Raw genomic sequence first — 17,458 nt, forward strand, 5'->3', positions numbered from 1 at the left:
ATACTTGCTCCTGACATTCCAGTCTGAGATTGTAGCACAAGAGCAGGGTCATATGCAGCAGATCACTAAAAGAGAATAAAACGCCTTTAAGAATCTGCATCCTGGTCCAGGCTAGGTGGGTAAACAGTTGTGAAGCCATAAGGTATTCATTCCAGTTCATAGTCTTCCTGTGAACCTCTTGTCACATTTTTATGGGTGGTATGTACATAGCCAATAGCAGGACAGTTAGCATCATGTGTTTCAGAAGTCCACAGTTCATAAGTAACCACAAGAATGTACAATAGACAACACTGAGACATTGTAAGGTAAGAGACACGCTAGTAATAATGGTGGGACATCGTGGTACATAGTGTTTGCATTTGGTGGGCTGACAGTCCATGGGCCATTGTGTCAGATAAAGCAGAAATATCAAGGCGGGCCAAGATAGTAACAACCACTGATCGCTTACCATTAAGTGGTCCTCAGTTATGGTGCACTTAAATTCATTCTGTTAATGTTCTGTCAGTATTAATGCCAAATGAACTGTTTATTGCCATTAATGTTATATGTGATTTTATATGAAACTTGTGTAATATTGCCACTTTTTAATCATGTATAATTAGTTCATACTATATTAATCGGCACATTGTTTGAATTTTATTAAGTCTTTCTGATGCATACATTTTGTAATTATAACCTTGCTAAAGAGTGTAAACACTACTATTCAAAAGTTGTATTGCATGATCTTTGAAATCAGAAATCAGTTTATTTGTGCCCTAGAATCACATTGCATAAGTTGTTTTGTAGTGTAAATGTTTTTCAAGTGTTTACATACAAGCGATTATAAGCCCCTTTTGTTGCACCTTTGGTTGCTCAATCTCCTAATCTGCTTTGCTGGTCAATAGTCCATTCTTGTTGAGTGATCTGTAAGTCTTCTTTAGCTGAATTCTTGCTGCTTTATGCATTTGGAGACAATAGCTGCACACATGAGCCAAACTTGTTTCTAGTTTTTGTGTATTTGTGCAATATAACATTGTACTGTTGTTTTTTCAACATATACTGAGCTGGAGCTTTGGTAAATGCAGCCGTCACGTATTGCTGCAGGAACACACTGATGCTTCCATTTGGGTTTGTGTGCGCTCTCAGCACTGGCACACACTACATGCATCAGGTTAGGAGGAAGGCAGAAGTACCGAATTGCTATTAAATGTAATTTCAAGGCATTAGATTTAAACATGCATATCAAGGTGAAACAGCCAGAGAACAATGATCTGTTGATCTTTCTTCCTCTTTTGTTGATTTATTCACTTTTATTGTTTAAACAGATTGTCTACCTGTCTGTATGTAAAACGCACTCTAATGCTAATGGGGCAACACTGTGATATAGAACTGTTGTTAGTTTCCATCAGTTTCTGTTTGTGAGCAGTTTGGCTTAACAGGTCTGTTAACCAGGAAGTGGAGTACTTGAGTCTTTCATTGCATCTCTCCTTCCAAGACATTTGATGTGCCCAGTTGTTGCTTTCCAGATGAAGCTTTGTGTTCTGGCTAAAAGCAAAGTTTTTGATCTATTGTTGGTTACATGGAAGCATTCACTGCTTGGTGAAGAAGGGGGTTGACTTCAGTTAAAAACATTTTTTTTATTAACATTTCACTGCGGAATTGCTATATGATTTGTACATATGCATGTAAAGAAAAAAATCCTCAAAAACAATTGTAACAGTGAAATATTTTATCAAAAGCAAAATTGCATTTGAGACCACATTCATGGAAAATGTAACTTATCTCAGAAATGGTGAATGCATATTACATAACATATTGTGGAATAAAATTCAAGTTATAATTGTGGGATTTGGTTCATTGCTTACAAAGCAATGTGCTATGAGCAGTGAGAGAGAGCGAGACTGAGATCGAGAGAATTTAATAAGGCTATTGTATGTCATGTAACAGGGACCATCCCCGTAATTGCTTTCATGAATTTGCTATCAAGTTAGTTGGCCTTGTTAAATATTAATGAGTCTCATTTTTTTTCTTTTCTTTGCAGAATAGACAATGACGAAACACTAGAGATGCTGCTGCTCCAGCTTGCTGTCTACAGTTGTACTGCTGCTGTCTGTTTGGGCTCCAAGAACGACAATGACAGCAGGGAATACTGTTATAGTGCCCGTATTCGCAGCACTGTACTGCAGGGTTTGCCTTTTGGAGGGGTTCCCACTGTCCTTGCCCTCGATTTCATGTGCTTTCTGGTATGTCATTTTCATTTCTTTGTGGTTTTCTACATTTAATATCTGAACTATAGGTTTTAATGGTTCATTTGTTCTCTGGCAGGTTGTCATGGAACAATAGTAGCATGTCAGGTACTTTTGTGAATGACAGATTTCTAAGTCTGCAAGGCTTAACTCTGTATGTGGCTGTCCTGCACCCACCAGCTGGGCATATAAAAGAATGTCCTACAGTTTTAAAGAAAAGGGCATTTATTGTTTGCTGGCATAGCGGACTATTAGCAATGTCTCCAGTGTTTCAAGTGCCCTTAAAAAATGCAAACAAAGAAACTGTGACTCCTTTTTTTTTTTCTTTTAATGAAAATATTTGATTCCCTTTGACTTCTGGTTTAACTCCCTATCACAAATTAGGCAAGCTTATGAAACTGGCATTATTGTATTACTGTGAGGGAAATGACAGCTTGCTTTAAACACTTGCTTGTCCCACCCCAACTGGGCAAGTTGATACAAGGTTCTTTTTTCTCAGAGATATTCTTAGATTTTCTTACAGTCCTGCTTGTATTGCATCTAGACTTTTCTGTATGTTACTGAAGCAGTGATGTGTTCATCACCCTTTACCTAAAAACAAATGTACTTTTGGCCAGTCTCCCTCCCATCTCCTAGCCGGTCAGCATCCAGGCTGAAAGGGATACAAGGAGGTGTCCTGCAGCACCACACTGGCCTGTATGCCTGACGTTCTGCTATATTTTGATGTATTTAGGTTCTTATGATGGTGTCTGGTTCTGAATACCTAGATGACATTCATCATTGCTCCAAGTTCACCAACAGTTAGTCCTTAGTTCTACCATTACTAGGCTGAAGAATTTACTAAATGCAAGAAATAACTGTGATTTTTTAAGTACACCTTAAGTACTGCTGTTTTAATATACTGCTATTTATCACCTAGTTTCCATCCAGCAGTACTGATTGTTTTCTACATTGTTTCTTCTTATTTTTATCCAGTTGTATGCCATAGTTCTGATTGCCCTGTATTATACTAGTCATTGCCTAGTGTGTATCGCTTTCAGCTATGGTGTCCTTCCTTTCACCAATCCTCTGCAGTGTCTGGAGTGCTAATTCCTGATTCCCATGGGACTGTGCTCACTTTGTCTCCTGTGCATTAGCCCAATACCAGGGCTGTGTATAACTCGACATCCTCATTTCTTTTTCTTGCTGACTTAACAGTTGAATTGCTCTTGTCCTGCACACTGTTTTGCATGCCATTCGGATAGGTTATTTTTTCATTGTGTAAGACGCTTTAAGTCCTGTACATGTGACTGTGACCATCACATTGTGAACTATGACTATCACTGTTGTTGCTGTTATTTGGTAGAGGGAATCCATGTTAGTAACTCTAGTTTGTGGTATCTGTTCAACCCACTGACCTGCCAGTGTCAGAGAGAAGAGTTTGAGGTCTTCATAATTACTGATTACCTAATGGACATGGACACTACTGCAGTTTCTAGCCAGACAGCTATAACAATGATCTTGAACAGATGCATAAAATGTGGAATATAAGGGAAAATGGAGACCAGGTCTTAGGTCTCCATGCCTGGCTCTTATTCAAAGTCCAGTACTCTAGCAGTGGCTTTCATTTCTTCACTGGCTGGAGTATAATCCTGGCATAAGAGTTAATTGCCCATTCCAGATTTGCAGACTCTGACTGCTGAGTTAAGCATAGCGACTTCTCCCTGGCATCTGCTCATGGCAGTGAGATCCAAAACTTATCCTGTCTGTCACTTTGTCTGGGCTAGCTAAAAGGACAGGGGTTCCTTAAACTGTCTTCACTAGTGGCACAGAGAGTTCTGTTCTTCAAGAACATACTTGAAGGTTAGTAGTACAAATTCAATATTTGTAGTTGGATTGTTGTTGTTTAAGGTGGTTGTGGCTATCTGATGTTTATTGCATTCAGAGACATGTAGACTTGCCATAAAGTCAGTGTCGCTTGCACTGCATGAAAGATATTCTGTGCATGACCAGTGCTTAGTAAATACACTGCCCAAGCTGTATTAACACAGTTCATAAAAGCAGTCTGAAGTATGTCCTTCATCTAGATAAGTTTCATTGGGTTAGTTATGTCATGAGGCATATGTTTGGTATAGTGAGAGCTAATGCTCATATATTCTCCCCTTCTGCATGTTCCACAGCAGATAATTTGTAAATATGTCTGTTAGTTGAGACGACAAAAGAAACATTTTACATTTCTATAGAATATACATTCTTAAATAATTCAGTAAGTACATTAAAAGGTAAACTTCTGAAATCATGGGGTAATAATCAAGTACAAAGTTTGTCAGTTATGAATTTTATATGATAAATAACGTTCTCTGGTGTCTGTATCAACACAGATTTCAGTGTATTTGTTTTCTTCTGGTGTGTCTGACCCATAAGACTTGTCACTGAGGATCTTGATGCCATCATCATTGCTATAGTTACCACTTTATCTTTTTTCCACCATGGTACAGCAGTAACCATTTCCATAAAGTAGACTTTCATGGAGTCTTCAACCCTGCCATCTGTTATACAGCGGGGAGAGAGTCCCAAACCTTCTTCAGCATCCCACCATAACAACAGCATCCAAATTAATATTTCCTTGTCATCTGACTCGAGACTTTAAGGAGGTTACTGTGTAATATTACATGTATAATTTGATATGTATTTTAACATATATTACATTGGAATTCTCTTCCTGCTAATCTTACGTCTGAACTCTCTCTACCTCAATTCAAGAAAAGTCTGATTCAGTACTTTATAAAACAATGGCTATGTTCTTGTCCTAATCCAGACTAACTCTAACCATCACTCGTGTGCACATGGAGGACTTCTGCCTACACTTTATTGTTTCTTCTCAATCCTATGATCTCCTTGGATCTACTATCAGGTTAGCCTACTAGGCATTCAATAACTTATCATTCTTAAAAACACTGTTTAGAATTTTCAATCCGAGTAAAAATGTAATAATTTGTTTGTGTATCTGTTTTTGTGTTTGTTTACATCTGTGTAAAAATCCTTTTATTTGTATTTTATTTTGTGTTTTAAACTGTAAAAATTTAACAGTTTGAATGTCTTTTTGGAGCTTTTCTCCCCGGGCCTCCACTGAAAATGGACATGTATCCAGTCAGACTAGCCCAGTAAACAAATGTAAATTAAATAAATAATTTGGGAATCTCCACTGAGACCCCAGCACCTGATATGTCAGTAATGAGAAGGACATAGACTCGCTTGCGTTTGTCTCGGACATGTTATATTTGGGAGGTTTCTCAAGATGATGAAGTAGAGATGGAGAGGCCTACTGATTTTGTGTCCTGTATACACAAGATCTTGAAAAAGGCCTTTTGATATACCCAACAGTATTTCTGGGTAGTCCCTTCATTGGTAGGCTTGTTCAAGGTGGTCGCATTTTTTTGCTTGCGAAACCTGTGATAGAGTGGCTTCCATGTCTAGAAAAGTCAACCATATTCTCCACCCTTTTAAAGACTGAAAGTTTTGGTCAGGGATGTCCAAGCCATGCACTTTGCAGCGTTGCAGCCTTTTTGAGGACAGCTGCTAAAACTAGATTCTGTGGTTCATCTGCCAGACAAGAAGTCTAGAGTGATAAACCACTTGAGGAAATGAGTTTGCAAGTCATCCACATTTTCCCAGAGGATATTTTATTCCCATGTGCATACAGAAGATTTTCAGAGAGATTTTTTTAATGAAATGTTTCAGCTGCTAATTCAGTTGCCTGTTGTACATATGAAAAAGGCAATTGTCCTATTTGTCAATTGTTTCAGCATGAAGAGCAGTTTGCTGGCATGTGTGACACAGGCTTTCAGCTTTTGCTGAGTACACTAAGGTGACATTTATGATTTAGTCCAAGAATGAAGTTCCAAACTTGGTTGACACAGTCATGTGTTTTATTTTGTCTCTATTTAAATAGGTGTGTAATTTGTTATAAATTATTATGATGAAGTCATTGGATATAATCCGACGAAAGCACTAAATAAACCTGTGTTTTATCAATGTGGTGTTTTTTTGTGGAACTTCATTCTTGGACTGGTTCGTGCTGGTGTTGTAGTCCTCTTCGTTTTGGTTCTTGATTTTTGAGTTTGTTGGGACCATCCTCCGGGTGGAATCTACTAGAACCATTACCTTGGGAAGTGATCCAGTGGAGAACACTGGGCTACTAACCCAGCTTATTCAACAGTTTTCTCAACAAGTAGCTGGTTCATCTTCTTGTATGACTATGTCTCAACCAGCAGAGTCTCAGGTGGGTTTAATGTCTTCTGCCCAGTCTGATTCTCACAATGTTACTTCAGAGCAGATTGTTAACCATTCTTCCACCCCATTGGTGGTTAACAATGAATTTAACATTCAGGTATGGTTAAAACAAGATGTTGGCTTTAACGGAAACCCTGGTTTGACGTCTGAGGTTCGGACATTTAATCAGTCTTTAACCTGCTTAGAAAAAAAGATGATCAAGTGTAAAAAATTGGAATTTGAAAACTTGTATTTTGTGGAATGCATTAATAACAAAGTTGTTCCTAAGGGGTTAAGATGCTGGACTTACCCAACTGGGCTGACTACTGATTTCCCTATGCATAAAGAACTCATTGAACTTTTTGTCCGGCAGGGGTTTGAACTGATGGAAACCTTTATTAAATTTAATCTGAAAGCAATTGAGACTTTGCATAATGAAATCATTGATTTGGATAAGCTTCTACACAATGATCTACTATTTGAACCTTTTGTTTCGGTTTATAGGGAGGTTTTCATTAAGGCAAACAGAATTGTGGGTGAAGTTAGGCCCCGAAAAGAAGCTAGAGAGGGACAAAAAAGCTTATGCTTTAGGTACTGCTTATCCTAAGCCACCTACAACTTCACCAAAGACCTCCCTTGACTTTGGTTCCCATGATGATGTCATCATTGATGGCGGGGAGTATTCTGACTACGCTGGTAATGAATTCCCTTTAGAACAGGATTTGCCTCGCAGGTCAGAGAGATTACACAACCGGAGGTGACCAGGTAACAATGTACAAACAATGAATTACATACTGTCGGGACCGCAGCAGTCTTCTCACCAACAGAGGAGAAACAGGCATTTTACTCGACGGAAGTAGTGCACGTTTTTAGGACTTCAGCTGAAGAGGCAGATTAACAGTTTAGTTTGGACTATAGTATCACTAATGAGTCTGACAATTTATGTTTGGGAGATTATCCGGTATGTATTTCTAATTAAAAAGCATATTTTACTATATATAATTTCTCTGAATATCTTTTTGATCAACAAATGGCAGATTTATTTAGTAAAGGCTTTAGCTTTGTGCCAGCAAGAAGCTCGAACATTATAGATCTTGTTTTAGATTTAAAACGGTTTGTCAGGATTGTTTGTCAGGAATTTAAACTTTAAATTGTTATTCAACAATGCTGAGTTAAGTGAACAGATTGCTGGGTTACGTAAAAAAAGTATATATAACCCTCCTGTTCAAAATAGTTTATTGCTATTTGAAAATATCTGTGAGTTTGATTTCAGGGCTTTAAGTCAAAGGGATGAGAACAGTTATGATAATTTGAACACTGTTGAAAGAAATGTATTGGTTAAAATCTGTAAGGACAGATCAGTAAGAGTTATGGAGCTTGACAAGTGGGTGGTTGGGTAGTTGTGATGTCTAAACAGGACTATGTTGACAAGATGAACCTTCTGTTGTTTGATGATTGTACTTACAAGGAGGTTTCACGTCACTTTGTCCATTTATCGTACCATAGAATTGACATCATATTACAAGATATGTGTGATCAAGGCCAGGTGTAATCTGGTCAGTTTGACTTTTTACACAACCAGTACCCCAAGGATGTTCTTCGTGTTTCACTGTTGCAGTCATCACATTTGGGTTATCTGTCTGCAGGTAGCTCTCAGCCGGCCTGAATACCAGAGTCTTGGGATTTCTGCGTCGGATGCTGTCACTTCTTCCATGATGTCAGGTCGTCAGGGGTATAAAACATGGAGCCGATGCCATTACATCAGTCTTTCTTGCCGTGCGGTGCCCAAAGCAGAAGCAGTTCACAAGTGCTGCTCGGCTGACTCCTGAAATTTTCATTTTTGAGTTTCAGACCTGAAGTCTTCTAAAAGATAAGTACCCCGTTAGGGATCCTTTTTTCTTCCTCTAACCAATGTCAGAAAAAATTAATAATTGCCTTGCCTGTGGAAAGCAAATACCTCATAGAGATTTTCATTCTTACCGCATCACCTGTTTAGGCCCAGACCACGACGTCCCTCGCTGTCAGTTTTGTGCCTTGTTCAACACCCGAACTATCCATCGTCGGGCAATTTTTGTAGCTAAATACTTTCGCTCTCAATCTCCATACTCCGAAATGGCATTGGTAAGCCATCCAACTACCGATCTTCCGAAAAAATGTAAGGATAAAGACAGAGACAGACCTCATAGGTCCAAAACTGCTGACGACTCTACCGTTAAGCTAGTCGCCGGTCCACCGGTACTCAGTGAGGTGCTTTCACAGCCCCTGATACCCGCTTCTACAGATTCGCAGGCCACTACTGAGACCCATTCGGAGTCCGGCATGCCGCGAGATGCTTCTTTGACTATAGAACCTGCGGATGTCTCTACCTTGGATGGGTCCGGAGCCGCTGTGCAGGCACCGTCTTCTGAGGGTGTATTCAGGCCTACCGATTTCCATATTAAACCAACTACTTTGTTTCAAGCCAAAAATACTGAATTTCTCAAGCCTAAAGTTCGCACTCCACCTAGGAAACCAATGACCAAAGTGCATTTTCAGGCCCACAGGCCTCAAAAACAAATGATTAGAATAGCTGAAGACCTTATTACCTTAATTAGGGGAAGCCAGCCTTCTCCCTCAGAGACCTAAAACTGATTTTCCTTCTGATTCTTCTGATCAGGAAGCTGATATTTCTGTTCCTTCTGACTACCAGGACATAACCCTTATCTGCCTATGAGGATTCTGATGCAGAGGATTCCATTCCCTCTGCTTCCCCTCCAGAAGATTGTTCTTTTGGTGAAACCCTGCATATACCCTTAGGGAGCATTTCCACTGGGAAAGCCAGTACTGCTCTCAGTCCAAAAAGAGACTCGGGGAGTTTTTAAACCTGCCTCAGCACAGGCCTTTAGCTATCCCTCCTGTTCTGGAGATTGTAGATGATGTCTTCTTACCCCAGATACTTTGCCTCCAGCTCTCAGGAAACCTGACAGGTACTATAGAGTACCTGACTCTCACAAATTCCTTTTCAAGAATCCTACTGTGGATCCAGAGACCATTTCCCAATGACCAAAAGGCATTAAGGCTACTACTGCTAAGAATCCTACCCCTTCTGACAGGTATTCTAGGACTTTAGACAGATGGAGTAAGAAGGTATACACCTCTGCTACTCTGGCCATTAGGGCTTTAAATTGCCAGTTTCATATGTTAAAGTGTCTGCAGCATATTATGAAGCTAATTAAACAGAAAATGATGTTGAGTCCTGACTGTGCAGAACACGAAGATTTACAAGAGTTAATGCATTTTGCTGACCAAGTTGGTAAACATATTTTGCAGTGTGGTTTTGATGCTTTAGAAGCATCTTGTAGGGCAGCTGTCACTGGGTCTGTTCTTAGAAGGTATGCTTGGCTTAAGGAACAGAACTTGCTAGATCATGTCAAAGCAAAATAACTGGATACACCCTTGGACCAAGAGCGTCTATTTGGCAATAAAGCAGAAGAAGTTCTCAAAAGGATGGAGGAGAAAGCTAAATCTATGCAAACTGTTAAATACTTTTTACAAGTACAGCCATCTAGATTCAGTAACCATCGGCCTTCAAAGAATTGGTTCATTCCAGTCCCTTCCAGGCCTTCTCAGTCCAAACCCAGGGGCAGCAGATTCCCCAAGACTTCAGTCTCAGGTTATGCACAGATTTAAGCAGTGGGGTGCTCCCACGTCCAAAACAGGGAGTAGTAAGCCACCCCCTATGGTAAACTTGCACAATGACTTATCCTTAATTCCCCCCAAGCTTTGCTCAAGTGCTTGCACCTTTAGGAGGAAAACTCGCCCTGCATGCAAAAAACTGGGAATACATTACCCAAGACAAATGGGTTTTAAACATGGTTTCCCTAGGATATAGATTCCACTTCCACTCACTCCCAACCCTAAGTGGATGGCCAGCCCTCCCACCAAACTTGTGGGTGGAGGCCCAAAAGCAAGTACTTTCTCTCCTCAGCATAAAGGCTATTCAATCTGTCCCAGCAGAACAAAGGGGAAAAGGCTTTTATTCAAGACTGTTCCTGGTTCCCAGAAAAGAAAACTACTGGCATCCTATCCTGGATTTATCTATTCGCAACACATTTCTGGTAGTTCCAAAATTCAAAATGCTAACTCTCCAACAGCTGCTTCCTATGCTAGCCAAGGATGCCTGGCTGGCAACCCTAGACTTAAAAGAAGCTTACCTGTACATCCCCTTAAGGGAATCTTGCAGGAAATACCTTCACTTCAGGGCAGGCTCTATGCACTATCAATTCTCTGCACTTCCCTTCAGCTTATCTACTGCACCTAGGGTATTCACAAAGTGCCTAGCTCCAGCCATTGCTTTTTGCAGGCAGAGTAGTATTCAGATTTACCTATACTTGGACGATTGTCAGGACTTGCTACTACAGCACCTGGCATTTGTAAAGAGACTTCTAACTTCACTGGGGTACACCATCAACAAAAAGAAATCATATCTAGTACCTTGCCAACAGGTTGTATTCCTGTGAGCAAGCTTGAACACAACTTCCCAGATGGCATTCCTTACTCCAGAGAAACAAATTTATTTGGCAACTTACTTCAACCTACTGGCCACCAAAACCCATCTATCTGCAAGGAAAATACTGCAAGCTCTGGGGTTCATGGCCTCTTGCATTCTGTTAATTCCATATGCAAGACTGCATATGAAGAAACTTCAATTGTATCTAAAAAGTCTATGGTGTCAACATTCTCAGGACCTGGAAACAATAATTCCTGTCATTCCATGTCTAAGGGCAGAGTTCCTTTGGTGGGCAGAGGCCTGCAACCACAACAAGGGATTCTCTTTCACTCTACCTCCTGCCGCCCAAACCTAAACAACAGACACTACAAACTATACATGGGGGGCTCACATGGCAGGGCAGTGCATTCAGGGCAAATGGAACCCAAAGCAGATGTACCTGCATATCAATCAAAACGAAATGTTAGCTGTACAGAATGCTCTGACAGTCTTCAAAGGCCTTATTCTTCCAGGACAACTATTGGTAAAGACAGACAACACCACAGTTATGTGGCACTTAAGCAGGGGGGAACACATTTCTACCCACTCTGCAGACTAGCCATGGCTCTCTGGAACATAGCCTTGAGCAACCAAGTGCACCTTCAAGCTCAGTTTCTGCCAGGCAAGCTAAATTCACTGGCAGACGACTTAAGCAGAAATCTCATGGGCCCACACAAATGGAAGCTGGAACCCAAAATATTCAAACTTTTTGGAACAGATGGGGGACACTAGAGGTGGACCTGTTTGCTTCCCCTCAGAACTATCAATTGAACAAGCACTGCACCAGAACTCCCCACAGCCAAGCTGGGAAGGTGGATGCCCTGTCCTTTTCCTGGGAAAACCTCTCAGTCTATGCCTTTCCCCCTCTGCCTCTCCTCTCGAAGGTCCTATTAAAGATCAGATAGGACAAGCCAAGGACAATCCTGATTACACTAGACTGGCCACACCAGCACTGGTATCCTCTTTTGCGCAGTCTGACAGTGCTACAACCATGGCACCTGCCTCAGGCCCCTTCTCTGCTGTCCCAGCAGGGGGGACAAATTCAGCACCCTCAGCTTCAGACCCTGAACCTTGCAGCCTGGCTAATCCCCTGAACTCACCTCCAGCAACCCTCAGTAAGCAGGTGCTGGATGTCATTCTTAAGGCAAGGAGGTCTAGTACTAGAAAATCCTATTCAGAAAAGTGGAAAAGATACTGTTCCTGGAGCCAGTCTCAAGGGATGGCCACAACTGTGCCCAGCCTACCTCATATACTAGATTACTTAACAGAAATGCTCCACAAGGGCCTATCCTTCTCTTCAGTTAAGATTCATGCCTCTGCCATCTCATCTCATTATAATACTGAGCCACCCTTCTTCTCTCATACTCTGGTAAAACAGTTCCTTAGAGGAGTCAAAAATTTAAGACCCACTCCAGCCTGGGACCTTAACTTTGTATTGGAAAAACTTACACTTCTCCCCTTTGAACCGGCTGCTACAGCAGAGTTGAAATTCCTCTCATGGAAAACAGCTTTACTTCTAGCCATCACTTCAGCAAGAAGAGTGTCTGAACTGCAGGCCCTTATGGCAGTGGAACCCTTCATTATCTTCCATGTGGACAGGGATTGCCTCAGGACTAACCCATCTTTTATGCCCAAGGTGGTGTCTAGTGTGGCTTTAAACCAGTCCATCCATTTGCCTACCTTTTCCCCTAATCCTCAAAATAAAGGGGAAAAGATGCTGCATTCTCTAGACGTGCACAGACAGCTTAGATTCTATTTAGACAGGACTAAGCCTGTCAGAATATCTGACCAGCTGCTAGTCAGCTTTGCTGCAGGGGTAGAGGGGAAGGCCATTTCAACGCAAACCATATCTAAATGGATAGCACACTGCATCCAGTTCTGCTACACAAGCACCATGGAAAACCTACCCCACAGGGGATAAGAACACATTCCACTAGGGCTTACATCTACCTGTACTACATTTCTCAGAGGAGTCCCTACCAGGGACATCCTGGAAGCCGCAACCTGGAGCTCGGTACACACTTTCACCAAGCATTACCACTTGCCTATGATGTCCTTCAAGAATGCAACTGCAGTCATAACATGTGGGTTGTCCTGCCTCAGGCAGCCCTCGGTCGGCCGGATTCCAAAGTCTGGGTCTGACGTCGGCTGATGTCGCATTTCTCTCCGACGTCAGAGCGGCTGGAGTACATAAGCATCAGCCGACGCCATTTTCTTCAGTCTTTCTTGCCGCGCGGTGCCCGAAGCAGAAGCAGTTCGCAAGTGCCGGTCGGTCAGCTCCTGTATTCTACGATACCGAAGTCATCAAAAAAGCTAAGTACCCCGTTGGGGACCTTTTCTTGCCTCAGCCGATGTCAGAAATTACTGAAAAAGTTAACATTTGTCTTTTTTGTGGTAAACAAATACCTCATAAGGATTTCCACTCTTACTGCCTCCCTTGCCTGGGCCCAGACCATGACGTCTCGGCCTGTGTAGCCTGTGCTCGCTTCAACAAGTGCACTCTCAGGCGCCGGGCGGAGTTCGCTGAAGATTTTTTCGGTGATAAATTTGCTTACACCATGCCGTCGGATCTTCCAACATCGCAAACTCCCAAAAAGTGAAATGACCGGGACTGACATCCTCGGCCCGCGTCTACCACCGACTCCACGCCAAAACCTAGCGCAAGTGCTCCGGTTCCCTCTGAGACGGTCTCTCCACCGCTCCGAACCGAAGACACCGCATTACCGACGACTCCGATTCCAGACATTACTCCGCCAGTTATAGACTTTCCTCCGGATACCGAAACCGAGGAAATGCCCGAGACCATTGCTGTAGACAAGGTCACTCCTGCACGTGGAGCTGCCAGGCCTCCTATGGCCATGTCTATTAAGGCCTACACTAGGGCTAAGGCAGCCAGCAAAACAAAGCATATTACTTCTAAATCCTTACCTCAGCCGACTCCGGAGACACAAATTATGTCCATGGCTGCTGATTTAATTTCCATGATTAGAGGTTCACAGGCCCATCCTGAGAGAGCATCCCAGCCTCCTCCTGATAAAGGCCCGGGTTGAACCCTCTGACCCTACTCCTTCAGATGAAGACTCTGAGGGCTCTGTCCACTCTGATAGCCAGGAAGAGCTCTTCCAGACCTATGAGGACTCGGATGCAGAAGATTCCATCCCTTGGCCTCCCTCCTGAGGATATTTCTTTTGGGGAAGTTCTGCACACCATGAGGGAACATTTCAAGTGGCAGGGTCAGGAATATTCTGATTCTAGGAAGCCTTAGGACTTTCCTTAAGAAGCCTCAGCACAGGCCCTTAGCTATTCCTCCTGTACTTGATGTTCTGGATGATTTGTATTCTGACTCTAGTGCTACCCCTGATTCTCTTCCTCCTGCTCCAGCCAAGCCAGACAGGTATTACAGGGTCCCAGAAACTCATTCCCATTTATTCAGGGCCCATACTGCTGATATGGAAACTATTTCACAGGGGCCTAAAGGAGTTTCAGCCTCCACCTCAAAGAATCCTTTGCCCTCCAACAGGGAAGCAAGGTCATTAGAGAGATTGGGCAAAAAGGTTTACACATCCACTACCTTATCTATGAGAGCTTTAAATTGCCTTTTTCATATGTTACAATATCAGGATTATCTCTTAGAAGATTTACAAAAAACATTAGCTTCTCCTGATCCTTTAGACAGGAAGACTTTGCAGGAAGCTGTACATAACACTCAGCAAGTAAGCAATCACTTCCTGCAGTGTGGATATGATGCACTGGAAGCTTCATGTAGGGCAGCTATGACAGGGGCAGTGATTCGCAGACATGCTTGGTTAAAAGATCAACCTCTACCAGATCATGTAAAAGCAAAACTTCTGGATGCACCTTTGCAAAAGAACAAGCTTTTTGGTGCAAATGCTAAGGATGTGTTAAAGACCATCGAAGAAAAAGCAAAATCAGTTCAGACTGTGAAAGATTTCCTCCAGGTTCAACCCCCCAGATTCAGTAGGAATTGGCCTTCAAAAAACTGGTCCTTTCCTAATCCAGAAAAGTTTCAAAGGGGTAAGAACAGACGTGGCCAAGGAAGAGGCCAATACAGAGGCCCTTACAGGGGACAACAATGGCAGCCAGGAAACCAAAGAAGTGATGCAGGGGTTTCACCTGCCCAACAACCACAAACTCAATGACTTTCCTCTACTACCACCTTCCAGGGAACAACTAGAAGCTCCCTTGGGCGGGAAATTATCTCTGTTTGCAGAAAACTGGCACAGACTGACAAAGGACAAATGGATTTTGGACATTATAGACCGAGGGTACAGGTTTCATTTTCATACCTTACCAAGAAAACAAGGCATGCCAAACCTACCACAAAATCAAAGGGCAGAGGCTATCAAGCAAATCACTCTGTTCACTCGAATGAAAGCAATAGAAAGAGTTCCACAACAAGAACAAGAACAGGGGTTTTACTCAAGACTGTTCCTTGTTCCAAGAAAAGAATCTCAATGGAGACCAATACTGGACTTGTCCGCATTAAACACCTTTCTCATAGTACCAAAGTTCAAAATGCTGACTCTACAGCAACTCCTTCCCATGCTGGGCAAGGAGTCGTGGCTGATTCCTATGGACCTCAAGGAGGCATACCTGCATGTCCCTATCAGACACAGCTGCAGAAGATACCTCAGATTTCTTGCAGGGCCAGAGCATTATCAATTCTCAGCATTGCCATTTGGCTTATCTACTGTGCCCAGAGTATTTACAAAATGCCTGGCTTCAGTAATTGCTCATTGCAGGCTCCAGGGTATACAAATTTACCCGTACCTGGGCGACTGCCTCATACAAGCGGACGACAAATTGATGTTGACAAAAACCTGGATTATGTCATACGATTACTTCAAGCTCTGGGATACACAGTCAACTTCCAAAAGTCAAGACTGCAGCCATCCCAGCAAATAATCTTCTTAGGAGCCAAACTAGACACAGCCTCTCAGATGGCTTACCTGACAGAAGACAAGCAAGAGAAGTTAACTCATTACTTCAAAGGTTTAGCAAAACTCACCCAGATGACTGCAAGGAGATTCCTACAGGCCCTGGGTTACATGGCATCCTGCATTCTACTGGTTCCATTAGCAAAACTACATATGAGAAAGCTTCAATGGTACCAAAAAGCATTTGGTCTCAACATAGCAACAACTTGGAGACATTCATACCACTCATTCCATGCCTACAAAGGAATTCCTATGGTGGGCCTCAGTGAGCCAGGAAAACACAGGTATGTCATTCAAAAAACCACAGATAACACAGACCATGACTACAGACGCCTCAGACCTTGGATGGGGGCACACATGGAAGGCAGGTGTATACAAGGACAATGGTCTCCAAAGGAAACACATCTGCATATAAACCAAAAAGAAATGCTGGCAGTAATGCATGCCATCGAGGCTTTTCAACACCAACTCCAGCAAGGCCATTTAATGATACGGACAGACAACACCACTGTGATGTGGTACATAAACAAGCAGGGGGGCACCCACTCTTACCCCCTTTGCAGACTGACAATGCAGCTTTGGGAGAAATCGCTGAGCCTAAACATCCAGTTACAATCCCAGTTTGTTCCAGGAAAAGACAATGTGTTGGCGAACAGCCTAAGCAGGAATTTCACAGATCCACACGAGTGGAGGTTACATCCGAAGGCCTTCAGACAACTCACATCGACATGGGGCAAGCCAGAAGTGGACCTATTTGCCTCTCACCTCAACCATCTTCTACCAAAATTTTGCACAAGGACATACCATCCAAAAGCTTGGAAAATAGATGCCCTCTCATTCAACTGGAACTCCCTAGCAATCTATGCATTCCCACCTCTGCCACTGATGACCTCGGTATTACTAAAGATCAAAGCAGAGAAGCCCAAGGGAATCATAATAGCTCCGGATTGGCCAAGACAACACTGGTACCCACTACTACTATGGAGCATATGTCACACCAGGAGGTGGGCCCTCCCTCAGTGGCCTCTACTTTTGACTCAACACAATTTCGAAACACTGCATCCAAACCTTCAGACACTGCAGCTAACAGCCTGGGAGATCCCATAAATAACTTCAGCTTATCTCTCTCCAAGGAAGTTCAGCGGATACTAACAGAGGCTCGAAGACCATCCACCAGAAAGGTTTACTTAGCAAAGTGGAAAAGATTCTGCAATTGGAATACCAGCAAGGGACATGATGCATCATTGCTGAACATCCCACTTATCTTGGAATATTTGGCAGATATGTTAAAGAACGGCCTCTCATATTCTTCCATAAAGATACATGCATCTGCTATTTCAGCTAGATACAACACTGATCCTCCTGTTTTCTCTCACCCTTACTAAGACAATTCCTCAGGGGAATCAAGAACATTAAGCCACCAAGAAAGGCCCCAGTGCCAGCCTGGTACCTCAATTTTGTCTTAGAAAAACTGACTCTACCTCCTTTTGAGCCAG

The 17,458-nt window shown here is 42.5% G+C and overlaps 1 protein-coding gene across 2 annotated transcripts in view; it reads left to right on the forward strand.

The window, feature by feature from the left end:
• TMEM63B (transmembrane protein 63B) overlaps positions 1 to 17,458 on the forward strand; it is a 2,399,602-nt gene that overhangs the window by 436,523 nt on the left and 1,945,621 nt on the right. For both annotated transcript variants that reach the window (XM_044060665.1, XM_044060674.1), the window contains exon 2: positions 2,021 to 2,222. In XM_044060665.1, coding sequence (XP_043916600.1) covers positions 2,046 to 2,222 — 177 coding nt within the window. In that variant the 5' untranslated portion in view covers positions 2,021 to 2,045. The remainder of the gene's footprint in view (positions 1 to 2,020; positions 2,223 to 17,458) is intronic.

The sequence above is a fragment of the Protopterus annectens genome, chromosome 1.part0 (genome assembly GCF_019279795.1).
Source record: "Protopterus annectens isolate FY-2018-M chromosome 1.part0, PAN1.0, whole genome shotgun sequence".
NCBI classification, from domain to species: domain Eukaryota; kingdom Metazoa; phylum Chordata; order Ceratodontiformes; family Protopteridae; genus Protopterus; species Protopterus annectens.